We start from the raw sequence: 15,483 nt of genomic DNA on the forward strand, positions 1-15,483 counted from the left end.
TCACAAATGATGACCGCGAAGAAGAAAAAATAAACCAAACAAACTCAGTGAGGCCGTGGGTCCCTGACAACAGGGAGGTGCGAGATGAGCTGCTGAGTTGGCACGATGCCAGGACCACCAGAGGGCTCTGTCGGATGTGACGACACAGGCAGAGCACCAGAAGCATCGGCAGAGCACCGATGGAGCACCGATGGAGCACCAGAGCACCGTCAGGTCCAGCTACAAACAGCACTGTGCTCTTCCGGCCGGCGGACGCGATACGTGGAACGGGGCGGAAAGTTACCGACCGTGTCAGCGGCTGATGGAGGGAGAGGGAGAGGGAGAGAGAGAGGGGGGAGGGAGAGGGAGAGGGAAAGGGAGAGGGAGAGGGAGAGGGAGAGAGAGAGAGAGAGAGGGAGGGAGCGAGAGAGAGGGGGAGGAAGAGAGTGAGTGTGTCATACATGACGCTGTGTAATTGTTCAGTACGCTCCAACATCAAAAGTTCAATCAATCGGAAACAAACGCGAAATAAACGGCAATGCATCATAACTTACAAAAATGACATCGTTGATGTCTTTCTCTACTGCCCTCCAATTAATTTAACAGGGTCTGCTGACTTACAGCATATCTTCATAATAAACAAGAAATCATCGACATTCCATCAGAGGTCTGCACTGTTCGTAAACGTTCAGACCAGGAAGCCTGCAGAACCTTGTCCCAGATGGACGGAAGCCTCGTTCCGTGCAATGTGCACTGAGCAGCCAATCTAGTGAGTCCAGCACAGGCCACAGTCCATCCCTCCTCACTGGGCCAGGGCCATTTCAGCGTCCCGCTAGCCGGGAAAGAGACCAGGCCAGAGCGGGGCAAACAGAGATCAGGGCGCGGTGAAGAAGGCAGAGAGGAGCAAGGGATATAGGAGAGCAAAGCAGGCGAGACGGGAGCAGAGAAGTTCATGAAAAAATTGAGGTGGAAATACGGAGCGGAATGGTGACCAAAATTAATTCGATTCATAAATTTAGCAGAAATGTACGTCATGCATGCAAAGATAAACGACGCCAGATCGGGCGCCAATCGAGCTTGCTGCGCAGGCCACGGACTCTGAACTGCGATCCGAGACTTATGGATATTCGGGAGAATTTTGAGTCAAAGTTCAGCATTCCCACGCAGCCGGACACGGTCCGTCCCACTCACTGACTGAACCTGGCCGCAGACGTTCCCATCAACCGCAAACCAGCCCCCCGCGGCACTTTCAGCTCTTATGTATCGAGCGACGAAACAGCTCGGAGCGACTCAGACCCGGACTTTCACTGTCGGGGGTCTGACGCTGAGCAGTTCAGCTAGGGGACGAGGTTGACAGGACAAGACGAGGGCAAGGGCAAGGGCAGATAGGGGCTTATGGGGCCCAAATCAGGCCACAGAGGAAAAGCTATATATAACGAAAATGATGTGAAACTAATTATACAAATGAGCTATGCGGAACCAACATCACTTTACTGCTGTCAAGCGGAAGCAAACAAAAATGTGAAGGATTCTTCGATTGGCTGTTATGAGGTTCGAAATGATGTGGCTTTCGGTCACCCTGAGGGGCATAAGCTGCAAGTAGCATACTGAGTGACGCGCCTCACTGCAGGGCGATAATGGCAGTGAACGGTGCATGTGGGGGGACTGGTTGGACGGGGAACCCAGATACGATCAGTGGGCAGCGGGGGGGGGGGGACTCGGGCCGGCCTCCCGCACCGGGGGCGGAGTATGGGCCAGGGGTAGGCGGTCCGCTGGTCAGTCAGCAGTCGCCCTACCGCCCCGCTCGGCACCCGGCCAGCCCCCTGAACCGATCACCGCCGCTGCAGCCGGCCACCAAAGTCTAAACATAGTCGGGGGGCGGCGGCCGGTGTCCGGGGGGCTGGCCGGGGGCCACGGCGGCCCACCAGCGGCAGCGCGCTGCCCCTTGGAGTGCCCCTCGCTGACCGACCGACCGGCCGGGCCCACCAGTGGCACCAGCCATGTCACCGGGCGAGCGGGCCGACCGGCGGCGCACCGCTCTGACCTTGGCGGCCGGCTCGGCGGCGCGGCGCAGCGCCTGTTGCACGGCGCGACAGCCGACGGCGGCGGCGGCGGCCGGAGACGACGGCAGACGCGCAGCGGAGGCGGCGACGCGCAGGCGTGTCGTCGTCAGACAGTGCGCCGCGCCAGACAGACGGTGGACGCTGGTCGTCAGGACAGACAGAGCCGACGACGAGGAGTTGGGAGCACCCGAGGAGTGACGGTGGCGACTGGTGCGCAGTAGAGGCGGACCAAGGTCTGACAGCCCCGGATACAGCGCGAGTGCCTCTGATAAGGCAGCGATGAGCCAGTACGGTCGAAAACGCAGCGCCAGCTGCCGAGAGGAGACCCAGGTGAGGATTGGGACCGGGGAGCTTCACCCTTACATCATAGGGGGTAGAAGTAATGGTAATTTTATAACCAATTCCGACCCAGCCCGTTCCAGCCCCAACCGCGATTAAAATGCAAATCCATAGTACTTCTTTGGTGTGAACATCATAATACTAACACGTTATCCACTGCGCAGTATGTTCACAATGTAGCATTTCAATATTGACACGCCCCCCCCCCCTACAATGGCGGAGAATAGACCACTGTTGCTGACGGCTCGCGTTGATAAGGCACGACTGTAAGCCCCGCCCCGCCCCTCTCCCGCAGTGTTTCCGTCCCCCTGACCTAGAGCCGTGCGAGGTCATAACAGCGGGGTGGAATGGTGGGGTGGAATGACCCGACATTCACCTCCGTCAGCTGGCAGCGAGGTCGTATGGCTGTAACTCATTGTCTCATAACCATAGCTAGAAGACGGTGCGACGAGCTTTAGAGAATGGAGAACATATGTGAGAAAGGATTCGAATCGGAGACATTGTATTCAGTGATTGTGACAGATGCTACAGAGCAAAGACAATGCAGACGAAATGCCAAAGATCGTTGATCGAAAAATGCAAGTTTAAAGGGCGCTCGGACTGCATGCCACATAAAACTGGTACACGTGCAGAAAAATGGTCGAGCAAACACCTTCCACGCCAATGCTGGCAGATATTTGTTTCTTCTCAATGCTCTACGTGCTTCGCACAATGCACAAACATGTAAAGTATTCTCACTAGCGAGCATTGGACTATATTATTAGTTATTACCAGTGTATGAAAAAAACGAATTATACCTGTATTTTTGGCGAAGATAGGTAGGGGAGAGTGGGGTAATTTGGCCGCTTTTTTTAGAAAACGATGTAACTAAAAATCGACAACACATTTCTGCATTTTCTCAACGCTGACAGGTGTGGCATACATTCTACTTTCTTGGACTGTAAACTTGAAATGATTGAGTAACTACTTATATTGAAATTGTGGCGTATTACAAAGGTCTGCAAAGCGGCCAAATTACCCCATTAGCAGGGTTATTTGGCCGAAGGTGTGGGGCAATTTGGCCGGTGTTAGTTTGAGGCCATGATTTTTGTTATAGGCGAGTCAGCTTCACATTCAGCAATGACGCGTGTCCTACGACGCATTTGAAGCATTTTGGAGGTTGACTCAGCCGTCACAGGGGTCGAAAATAGTCAAAATAGCGGCTCTAGATGCGATGACAGTTTTTTTACGAATAACTTTTGAAGTAATCAAGTTAGGCCAAAACTAAAAGTACCATCGTAATTCTCTTGTCATTCCGCATCGAAACATGTATGTGTTGACCTCGAGAGGTCAAGGTCAAGGTCAAGGTCATGGTTGGCTTCAGGTCACGTTACCTCAGGTCGCTTGACCTCAAGGTTACGTGAGTTCAAGGTCATCATGTATATCATTCGATGCGCCTTGACGAGCTGAACACAATGAGACCATTTGCGCGGCTGTATCTTTTTTCTGTAAGTATTTATTAGCAAAAAAGCGTTAGGTAACCTTTGATGACGTCACATGCCCTTACAGCTGTCCAATAGGAAATATGGCATCAAGGTAGTCAAAGTTGGTCATGAATTATGTCCTTTATGGTATAATTGACCATGACAACTCGGCCGACCCAGCATAGTGACTCTGAGCGCACCGGCCAAGTTGCCCCGCTAGTCCCGGCCAAATAACCCCACATTGCCATTCTGAAAATCTTTGTCTATAAAGTCGTCATGGCTGTACAGAACTAGATGAAATTGCTCTTGGAACCGCAGAACACCCTCAAAAATGGCGCTATAATATTCGAATTCGTTTACAGCCCAAATACTACATGTTATACAAATTTTTAAACGGAAGTAAAAGTTACCATTTTCTAACGTAATTCACCTTTTATTAATTTTGAATAAAACTAAGAGGGGGAAAGTTTTGACATTTGTTCTCGAGTTAGTTCTGCCGATGACAAATGAATAGAGACTAAAGTTATTTCATTCACTTTTATGAGCTTTCGTACAGGTGGGGGCGGCCAATTTACACCACCGGCCAAATTACCCCACTCTCCCCTACTCGCAATGCTTACGTGCCAACAATAGAACTAAGCCGTAAATGGCAATACGCAAATGCCATAACCCCAACCACTGTGACTAAAATAGCACACATCCTGAACCATATTCACATCGAGCGTATTTCAAAACCGCTGCGAATCAGTGGTGTGAGAGCTCCGGTATGGTAGAGCCAAGAGCCCCCCCCCCCTTCTTAACACCCCTCCCCACATCTGCCCCAGTAGCGTCATCGCCCAGAATAAAACCGTCTGGCATTCCGTCCAAAGATTGGACAGAGGGGCTGAACGTCAGCCATTCGAAGGGAGAGAGACAGCCTCATAAGAGTCTTCAAACTACCTGTCCTGACGCAACTTGTCACTATGGCTGATGCAATTAAGCTAACCCGTCTATTAAAAGACGCGCCTGTAAAGTTCGAAATTAGAACCAAGCACCTACGTAAATCGCGGCAGACGTTCGCGACTTCAAGAATTGTGATCATTCGAGCACCCGCTCACCAGCACTAGACCAAGATTACTTCACTAGACTACATGAGAAATATCAACAAACGCATATCTCGGCTGGTCATCGACCTAGTCTGCCTCAGCGACAGGCGCGCCGGTTCGCAGAAAACATGTCACTGGGCGGGGAGGGGGGGGGAGGGAGGACCCCTCAGTTGGATACAACCCTGTACCCAGCGGTCAGCCGGGACACATTTGAAAAACAGTTTCGCCATGACACCGGCATACCAGAGAAGTTGTATATCTAACGATTTCCAAACATGAAGGTCTTTGGGCCCCACGTCTCTAATGACACAGTGTTTTTGCAGCCGATCTCAAAGCCCCGGAATGCCTCACGTGTTGTCCAATGTTGTCTAAATATCCTACACTGACATCCTAGATTGAGCTCCTTGCAGAAAGATATTGATGCAGATGAATATAAACAGATTAATGTTGCGGCGTAATTCGCCTGTCGGAAGCGGCTCTCTGTGCAACTTATGCAGTGCCCCAGGAAAAACGCCAATGGAAGGCGCATTGGTGCCCTCCGCTGCTAAGCTGAGCAGTGAGCACAGAGGCGATACGTTTCGTAGCTCTCTCTTCTTAGTTCTTAGCGCCGTACCCTCAGCTTCGTTACACCTAGACATCACCCTGACCAGTGTTTTCTCTGCGTCACAGAGCTCTTCCGCCTGGGAGCCGGCCAGTAAGCGGCTGCGCAGCCTGGTCCACCAGATGCGCTCGCTGAGTCTCGGCGACCTGCCATGGTCGCGGCGCAAGGTTGTGCTGGACGTACGGCCGCCGGACCCGCCGCCCACCCCGGACGCCACGCCCCTGCCGGAGCGTCGCGCTCTAACTGCCCCGGCCGTCTCCGCCGCCGCTGCCGCCGCCGCCGCCCTGGCCGCAGCAGCAGCGGCCGCTCAGGCGGCGCCCGAGCCGCGGCGGGGCAGCTACGCCGCCGTCAACCACTCCTGCAGCTTCAGCGTGCCCTCTCCGAGCCTCGGAGGAGCCGACTGTCCGTCCTACGGCGGCGGACAGGGGGCCAAGAGGACTGAGGATGAGCCGAGCGGCAGTCGGGCCAAGAAGGCGCGCAACAGAATGCGGCTGGGCCAAAACGGCGTGGTGATGACTTCCTGTTACATCGAGCAGACGCTTTACACGTGAGCTGCGACTCCGGTCGGAGATACCTGCACAGGGCGGCGGCGGAGAGCGGGCCTCTGCACGTCTTCAGTTCAATAACATTGCCAGCATGACTGGCGTCAGTTGTGAGGCCGTGGACACGCGATGAGGTCACTGTGGGCCTACTGGCACGTGGCTGAGGTCGACGCCAGCGAACACACCCTCCATAGGCCATGGTTTTGTGCAAGGAAACGGTCCCGTACCGCTACTTTTGGCCGGAGAGGCGTCCTCTGCAAGTGATAACCTCTTGACATGCATCGGGAAGATATTCAACACCGGGAATATAATTCCCTAGACGGGAACGGAATACAAAGTGGCGTCTGTGCCGGACACGACCAGCTTCGAAGTCAACCGACACTGCTCATGTCAGTGCAAATGTATATAATGAAGAGATGACACATATCGAGTACGGATGGTGATGTGTTGAGTGCAGGGGCACATATCGCGGGGGCGTGGGTAGGGTCGGTGGCCAGGTCATGGCCAGGCTGTGACTGATGCGGGACAATGGTGGTTAGCGGGCAAGCACGATCTGAATAAACACAGGATGGGTTAATGCATAGTAGACCGGGTTTCAGTTTTTTTTCGTAGCCAAGATAGTCGCTTTGAGTGTTTGAGGTTGGATGGGCGGGGCGCTTACGGTACCACTGATGTTGCTGTGATTGTGTGCGACAGGTACAAACCAGGGAGTTGACCGTACTTTGAACAGAAACTGCGCATTGCGAACGGTCATGTACCCATGTGCAGCCCGGGCGTCACATACAGAAGCAACACGTGAGCGCATGTGTATCCCGCACGTGTCCTGCCGGCCTGGCGCCGCCGCACGTGTCGGGGCCACGTGCCAGGGGCGCGGGTACTGGCCAGCCATGGTGCCAATACACGAACCGTTCGAGAGACGGGTGGTATTTCTCAGTCGCGCTGCGACGCAGTAGGTGGTGCAGATTGTAGCCGAATGCAGATTGCAGGGCGGCTGCACGGATATGGTACAGGGAGCGCACTTTGCACATCAGCCAGTGTTGTGCCGGACATCGTTTAAGTTTTATTCATGAAACGCCTCCTCTCTGAAGTCGAAACTGCTCGCCTTTTAGATTGAAGTTGTTGATGCTTATTGCAAATTTTACAGTTTGGAGTTACAACAGTTGCTCCTAGAATGCGCCCACGCAGCCTAAGCTGACCTACTCTCGGCATGGAAGCAAAAGTGCTCTAGCCTGAACTCCCATTTCACAGACCCGTTCTGACATGACTAAGGTGAACCATTTGACATTTAACCAGCACTTAAAAGTAACAGCCGAACGCGGCCTGCAAAGACAGAGTGCTCGGTGGGCGTAGTGACTGCGGCCAGGTTTGATGTGCGTCTTCTAAAGATAACTGTTACCAGGCGTGGTGACAAATATGGTTGACGACTTCCCAAAAATGTCATCACGTCAAATACAACCACAAGAAGATGAAAGATTTCGCGACAGGCATGACGTCAATACCAAGGGCGCTGTGCCAACGTAATTATACGCTTTCTCAGAAAAGGGCGTTAAAATTATGCCGACTGCCTACTGTGCACTTTTCCTTGACATAATCGTCTCGCCGAGCTGTTTTTAAAAGCATGAAGCCTAACTCATGCCAGATCACCCATTTCAACCTCACAAAAACTCGCATCCCGCACCCGTTACCAACTCAATGTGCTAGCTCAGCTCGGGCTACTGTAAATTAATTTCTGAAATTCCGGCTGGCCGGCGGCGGCTCTGGCGCCCGCCGGTTTCCGGCACGCCGTCGGTCGGTCGGTGTATGTTGGCCCCGTGTCAGCACTGGAGGTGGGGGAGCCAGATCGGGAGCCAAGCGGTCATCGCGAGCCCAGCCAACAGATCGGAAAATGGGCGGGGAATTGAGAATGAAGAGAGGCTATACATACGAAATGGAACTTAGCTGAAATAAAACTCTGATAAAAGATATATTGTGAAAACTATTCTCCGATATTCATCATCATACAGTTTTCTTTGTGGACTGAATCCATTTTGATGCACCTCTATCCGAGTTCCTGAAAGCGCCCCTGCCATAAATGGCTGTAGGCCAGCGGAACGGGGGACCACCGTCCCAGTTCGGTTCCTGGCGCCGCCCGTGCCGCTGGTGGGCGTGGGCCAGCGCAGAGCGACCACCCCTGCCAAGGGGATCTACGCCGCACCGGCACAGAGCTGGCGAAGCTCCCGCTCGCCACGGCCTGCCGGCGGGCTTAGCTGAATGGTGATATGAGTATAATGATTATGCCCTGACTGACCATGGACCATCCCATAAGTGGTAAAAGAATGGTGGGATGAGCAATGAACAGGCGAGAACATGACTCCTTTTGGATGTATCGCTCTGATCTATATCGAGTTATTTTCATGTGAAGGAAATATGCGATGGCAATCGAAATTAAAATGAAAACATCTCTCCAAATGCCATGTCAAATGTCTAGTGTTTATTGTACCCAAAATCCCCAAACGCATTCAACTAACGCATTCAACTAAACAATCTTCATAATGATGAATTTTGCAGTATGAATATGATCGGCCCGGCTACAACGTGCGCACGACCGTGAAGACATAACGCCTTCCAAAGCGGCGTAAAATACTTTAAGAAATGCTCGCAGAGACGCTCCAAGAGAAGGCGCAGAAGAGTTACTGGGAATAAACACATGCCACACTCGCCGTTTGATCCGGCGATCGCTAGCGAGTACGGGAAACCGAAATAAACAGCGCCTATGTTTAGATTGGGGCCCAAAGCGTCGACCCGGGTGGAGATTAATGACATGGCCGAGCTAGTTCGAACTATCGTGCGTGCTCTACACGTTCAATTTACAGGACATCACCGGCTGGGTGGGGTGTGGCTGGATGCTTTATGCCTTTAAACTCGTTCTAACGTTGGTGCATGTTGTTGTTCTCTGTCTGTTAATATGCAACTTAAATGATCATGTTCCGAGAATATTCCAATGACAAATCATCATAAATCGGTTTGCACTGTCTTCAAACCGGATCTAACCTTGTACCTTTTTTTTTGTGCGTCGGTGCCGCCTGAGCTGTTAGCAACTGTCTCGCCTACACTCATTATCGCAAAATCACCACCACTTTACGATAGTAGAGCAGCAACACAACTCAAAAACAGGAACACTCTCGGACACCATCAGTGTTAATGGACCACGGACGAATAACGGCTCTCTGATCATCACACAATCAAAATCAGGGCTGTTTGGGGTGTGACGACTGCCAACGAAATGTCACTGCATCGCTACCAAACTGGTAACTGGTAAAAATTAATGGTAGCTGGAACTGTGTAGTAGCTGATAGCGATTCAGTGAAGACACTCCGTCACCTGAAAGTTTATCAGCTCAGCAAGTGAACAGATTTTCCAGTATCCCCAATCCGCTCACAAGGTCCGTATCAATTTATCTCCTTATTAAAGTAGAGGAACTCCTACGTGCACTTGGCGCTGAAGACTTACCTCCTTGTTGAAGTAGAGGAACCCTTACGGGACGTGGTTGACTTACCTCCTTGTTGAAGTAGAGGAACCGCTACAGGGTTTACGCTGTTGACTTACCTCCTTGTTGAAGTAGAGGAAGCCCTGCGGGCAGTTGACGTTGTTGAAGCTGGCGAAGCTCTTCAGCCGGCCGTCGATGGTCATTGGGTGGAAGCGCAGTTCGCCGCGTGACGTCATCAGGATCCAGTGTGGGTTCGGGCCGCACAGGAACAGCTGGTGGGGGATGGGGTCAGATGGGTCAGCAGAGGTCATCAGCGGGGCATTCACCACTCACCAGGAATCAGACGCGTCAATTGAAGGATAGACATATTAATGACAGGCCCGATGAGTTCAACACTCAGGCCAGGTGAAATTGTTAGAGAACTGCAGCACATCATGCTAAGAGCAAGTCTATCTCCTCTCCTCCCAATACCCCCCCCCCCCCCCCCCACACACACACACAGACATACACTCACACTAACCCATCCTCACACGTCGGACCTTCCCTCCACAAACTCACGCCGTGGAATCCCGCCACGTTGTGGAACTCCCTCAGCAGCAGCGGCGTTCCCTGCTCGACTGTCTCCGAGCTGGGACGGGTCTTACTGTCGGGGCAGGTCGGGACATGGTCAGAACGATATAGGTACCTGACCCACTATCTACTACACAGGGCTTTGGTCAACATAATTAACATTCCTGGCAGAGGGTAGACGTGATTGATGCATAGCCTTGATAAGCCTTGATAGACAGAAGCTTTGGTAGTCAGTTTCAGTCATAACATGGTCAAAGAAACAACATAAAAACACATAAATGTACCGGGTAACATTATACAAACAACCAATAGGCTGCTCTCCCATTATCGTCGGGCTTGGCAGTAACGTCAGAACACGTACCAAAAACCCAGCAAGAGTAAAAACGAACCAAAGCCTTCTCGATAAAAACGTCCCACCGCCACCTTCGCCCTTGTGGCACCGCTTGGCAACAGCCTAATCCCTACCCTGCCCCCTCTCCAAAACCATCCGTCCACACTCCACCTACCTCTTCCTGCTACGTATGATGACATCGTGCGACACGCGTCGAAACTTGAGCTTCAGCTGGTTCTCGGGCAGCCCGTAACAGGGGAACGCCTCGTAGATGAGCAGCTGATCGGCCACCACGGCCGTCAGCACGGGACGCGAGAGCATGTGGCCCATACAGGTGATGGCCAGCTCGCGGATCGGAGCGGGACGCGCCGGCTCACCTCTGTGGAGAAAACGCAGCGAGAGGGGGAAGGTTACGGAGGGAATAGGAGGCTGGGGACTTAGGCGATGTTTTCACGGACTAGCCTACATGATGTAGGAGGAAACGGTAGATACATGAACCTACAGCTGATATGCATTTCAGAAACGCGTTCAATGCCAGTGATTTTTATTTGCAAGGATGCATGTTCCAAAACGGTTTTGAGAAGTATCATTCAAATGCTTAACGCCCCTTCGGTGAGGCTATCACAAGGAAGAGTAAGAAAACAAAAGCGGATTATATTGTACAAAGAGTAGATCGAGAGAGCGCTTTCATCTAGATATCAACTAAATGTGCACGTATGACGTAGTTTCCCGACTCACTCGACAGGTGGCGGCACCGTATCGTGTCCGAGCACAGTCCATCCCTGCGCCAGACCACGGAGCACCAGTAACGGTCGGCAGTCGGGCAGGGAGCAGAGCGAGACGTCGCCGGAGCCGTAGGCCAGCAGCAGCCAGGCAGAGGCGGGGGGCGGCTCCCGCCAACGCTTCCAGCTGAGGGCGGAGAAGGTGGGGTCAGCTGGGGGTCACGGGTGGCAGACGGGACATACATTTTCGAAGGAAATATTATAACTGTCGCGTTTTATGTCATACTTATCAGTGAACACTCCTCAAATAAGCCAACTTCGCAAAACAAACCGACTACGTTGTAAGTCTGTTTAAAGCATGGCTTCAAAAAAGCGCACAACTTATCCAGAATAAATCAAAGTACAGCGAAAATCATTTGCCGACCTTGAACGAAAGCATGTCTCCACACGTGTCATCGCCACCAGACTACTCCCCAACCAGTCCATTATTCATTCTCCCCGCCTTACCTGGGCGGCTCTCCCTCAGCACCGGCAGACTTTTCGCTGTCGGCGGCCGGCGGAGCGGGGAACATGGAGGCCACAGAGTCTCCGTACAGCATCTCGTCCTCCTCGTCCAGCTCCTGCTGTCGCTGACGCTGCAGTCGCTCAGCAGACAAGTCACCAGACTCCTCGGTGTCGCGAACGTACGAGGGGACGGTGGAGGTGAACAGGCCGCTGCGGTCCACGAACGCTGTGGCTAGCGTCAGGTCTGTCGGAGGGAGAGGAGTTACACCAAGGCACCCAGCACTCAGCAGCCAGCAACAAAGGGTCAGTCATGTCGACAGGATGGAGGATAAGATACCTCCGTACTAAGTAATGCACCCGGTACCAATGTGTAATGCCGATTTCTTGTGACATAGAAAAGTTTTTTAGTTAGAGCCAAACACCACTAGAGTCGATATATTACGTTAGTCTACGTTCAGTGTCACACTCACCCTCAGTATCCACATTCGGCACACTCAGCCGTAGTCGGTCGCCGGAGAGCGCCACCAGCGCCACCTGTCCACTCTCAGAGGTGACCACCACGTAGGGATCCGCTATAGATGCCGCCACCAGCGGCGATCCGAGGCTGACGGACAGCGAGTGCACCAGCACTGAGCCGCTCAGCAGCAGCACTGACGACGTGGTCACCTGAAGGACAGGACATGAGTTAGGTGGATGGAGAGACGAGTCACGACCATAGAGTCGCGACGGGTAGTCATAGCAAGTGTGATGCTAGACATGGCTGAGTAGAAAAAGCAGTTTCTCAAAAGCAGTTTTCGAGCAGCGAATCGTCGCGGTGGCAAGTCGTCAAAAATCATAATCCCTAAATGCTGGGTGCAGGTGCTTAAGGCAATATTCTATTCGATATTCATCCATTATTTCTCCTTCCATGGTTTCTGCTTTGATACCGTTTTTAAATTTCATTCGTGTACTGTGACAGCGTCCGAATATCACGGATAACATAACTTCATTGCCCAGATTCAAAATCAACTAAACATACTATAAACCTCTGGCACTTTAACTCCCTACCTATTCCAGCTAACCTCAGACAGTCACCCCACGGCTTTCCTCACCTGAACGATGTATTTCCTGCTGCCCAGGTTTCCCGCCACCACGGTCCTCTCTGCCGTCTGAAAGCCGCTCTTATCCAGCTCGTTGATGGCCTCGCCGGTCTGCAGGACCATTGTGGAGTCGGCTCGACTAAGAAGCAGGAAGGCGTGCTGGTCTCCGGAGCTGGCGGAGCCCGAGTCGGCACCCAGCACGGTCCACATGTCCAGGCAGCCCGGCAGCGGGAACGTCGTCACCACCTGGGAATAGATGGTGAATAAATGTAAACGTAAAAGGTTCTTACGGTTACAAACAGCGATGCACACACGGAAAACTGAATAGCGGTAACATGGGACAAACAAATATATAAACAAATAAACACATAAATGAACTAGAGCAGATGACTGAATGAAAAGCGAACGAGCGTGCGGAAACCCGAAGGATGAACTTAGAAATGAAAGATCAAACTAAAAAGCCAATACCGACCAAAAATATTTTAAAGCAAAATGCAAAAAAAGGAACAAATGAGTAAACAAGCAGAAAAAGCAAGATCAAGTGAATTAAATTTAAATAACATAGAAAGCGAACGATCATAGCACCAGAAAAATGATGACGAGCTGTTACACTTTGATCTTAGCCAAAAGGCCGAGAAGCGATGTATTAATGACCTGTTAACAACCCAAACGCTAGTCCTCTTGACCATCGTCTCTCCCTACCCGGCTCACCTGGGGCCGCACAGAGCGCTGCAGCACGGACAGTGCGCCGTTCTTCCCGTGACCAGAGGTAGTGATCAGCTCGATATCCGGATCCTCCAGAGTGAACTCCTCCGAGAGGAAGGCCGGCTGTCCCATGGAGAGTTGGCCGCATGGACTCAGGTTCAGGATGCTGTCACACACCTGACGAGAGAGCGGATATGAAGGGAAATCGTTAGTGAGCCACAATAAACGTAGCAACGTTTAAGAAGAATTTGTCTACACTACAGTCTAACTTCAACACACATGACCACTACATATTCAGAATAACTAATAGGCTGCATAATTATGTATACATCGCACATCATCCTTTATCTTTGATTGAACATCTCAATGAAGATTGGAATTAGCAATGCAATCATTCAATAATAATGCATATGATTAGTTATAAACCGATTAACTACAGAGAAACTGCATAGTGCAGACACGTATCTTCATAGTCCCTTGCGAGAGCCGCCCACCCCGATAGCCCACCCCTTGGTACATACCCTCTCGCCCTATCCACCCACCTCGAACGTGTACTGCTTCATCTGTGTCTGCGTCATGTCCTCGCTGCCGTACACCTCCAGTTCCTCGAGGTCGAGGTTCTCGACGTTACCCAGCGGTCCGTCGGTGCGGCGCCTCTTCCCGAACGGTTCGCCGTCCCGCTCGCCGGCGGCCTTCTTCTCCTGGACTCTCAGCAGTAGAGAGTTGCCCAGCCGGGAGCCCAGGAACAAGTAGTTGTCGCCGCACATGGTCATCTGATAAAGACATAGGGGAGGGGACGGGTCAGCGGCAGCAGAAAACTAAAGCTATATAATAGTAGCGATAGATTTAGGTGGCAAAACATTGAGGCGACAGCATCAGCTAGTAAATGGAAGGCTGTCCAAATAAAAAAAAAAAATGCCTAAAGATATGTTTTATTTAGGAGCCATTAAGATATAAAAAGAGCTGGCTAGGCCTAAAAAAAAAACATTCAAAATGAAGGAGTGGCTACCCAGTAGCCAATGGCACTGACTTTCATGAAAAGTCACTGAATAGCTTCAAAGAGCTCTAGTAAAAATGAGCACAAAAGGAAGAAATACAGTCTGAAGCAAAAGCGAAAAAGAGCTTTATAAAAACAAGAGAACAATCCCTTGCCTAGCCAACTCCAACCCGACGTTTAGCTCCCACTGATAATTCAATCAGCATCCTACTCGCAAACACAATGAGTACACCCATCGCTACTCACACATGAGGTCAGCACACTGGAGGCGGCCCGCTCAAAGTTGAAGTCGCGCACACTCCGCATGCTGTCAGCCACCAGGGTGACCACGTAGAGTTCTCCGGTGCGTAGTGAGACGACCAGCTGATCAGATGTGACAAACACCGACTGAGCGCAGTCCAGAGACATCTTCACACCCTCGGCGGGCTCTGAGAGAGGGAAGACGAGTGAGGATAGAGCGCGGCGGAGTAGGGTGGCTTATTATTAGCCGGGACAGACGCCAGCAGACGATGAGCAAGCGCAGAATAGTATGTAGTGCTCAAAGTGGCGCATAAATATGCATTATGCCTTTAATTATGACGAGAAGTACGACAAATGGAAAAATGGCCATGAAAAACTGGATAGTGACAGTGAAGCATTTACACGATATTTCACAGACGTCGTCTTATCATCAGCAATAGCAATATTTGCTCACAATTTCTAGAATATATGTACTTTGACAAAGTATTATTTGGAGCACGTCTTTCGGTCACCCCTCATTCCCCAACTCCCTCCCCAACTCACTGAGCGGGAACCGTGTGCTAGTCTCAGTGAGCGTATTCAGCGACACGCCGTACGTCGGTACGCTCTGGTTCAGATAGAGCAGACAGTTAACGGCCAGTACCAGGGCGCCTCCGATGGGTCGCGGCACGGGCGCGATCCTCAGACAGTCGAACGGTAGGTTGGTCACCGTCCAGATCACGGGGTGTACGCGCTGCTCCACGTTCAGCGAGATGGCCACCAGCTGGTAGGTGTCGCGCCGCACTGCCAGACGACTG

At 51.8% G+C, this 15,483-nt stretch overlaps 2 protein-coding genes across 2 annotated transcripts in view; one reads left to right on the forward strand and one right to left on the reverse strand.

Moving 5' to 3' along the window:
* Positions 1–15,483, reverse strand: part of LOC122389862 (cleavage and polyadenylation specificity factor subunit 1-like) — a 35,146-nt gene that overhangs the window by 16,478 nt on the left and 3,185 nt on the right. Inside the window, exons 6-16 of the mRNA XM_043382317.1 lie at positions 15,230–15,480; positions 14,693–14,874; positions 13,992–14,222; positions 13,456–13,626; positions 12,757–12,990; positions 12,136–12,331; positions 11,669–11,909; positions 11,178–11,348; positions 10,615–10,818; positions 10,097–10,181; positions 9,658–9,810 (exon numbers count right to left, since the gene is read on the reverse strand). Coding sequence (XP_043238252.1) covers positions 9,658–9,810; positions 10,097–10,181; positions 10,615–10,818; positions 11,178–11,348; positions 11,669–11,909; positions 12,136–12,331; positions 12,757–12,990; positions 13,456–13,626; positions 13,992–14,222; positions 14,693–14,874; positions 15,230–15,480 — 2,119 coding nt within the window. The remainder of the gene's footprint in view (positions 1–9,657; positions 9,811–10,096; positions 10,182–10,614; positions 10,819–11,177; positions 11,349–11,668; positions 11,910–12,135; positions 12,332–12,756; positions 12,991–13,455; positions 13,627–13,991; positions 14,223–14,692; positions 14,875–15,229; positions 15,481–15,483) is intronic.
* Positions 1,927–6,989, forward strand: LOC122389867. The gene is made up of 2 exons (XM_043382327.1): positions 1,927–2,372; positions 5,599–6,989. The coding sequence occupies exons 1-2, from the start codon at positions 2,322–2,324 to the stop codon at positions 6,079–6,081; spliced, it is 534 nt and encodes a 177-aa protein (XP_043238262.1). The 5' UTR covers positions 1,927–2,321; the 3' UTR covers positions 6,082–6,989.

This window comes from Amphibalanus amphitrite, unplaced genomic scaffold, assembly GCF_019059575.1.
Source record: "Amphibalanus amphitrite isolate SeventyFive unplaced genomic scaffold, NRLGWU_Aamphi_draft 000375F_arrow, whole genome shotgun sequence".
Lineage (NCBI taxonomy): Eukaryota > Metazoa > Arthropoda > Thecostraca > Balanomorpha > Balanidae > Amphibalanus > Amphibalanus amphitrite.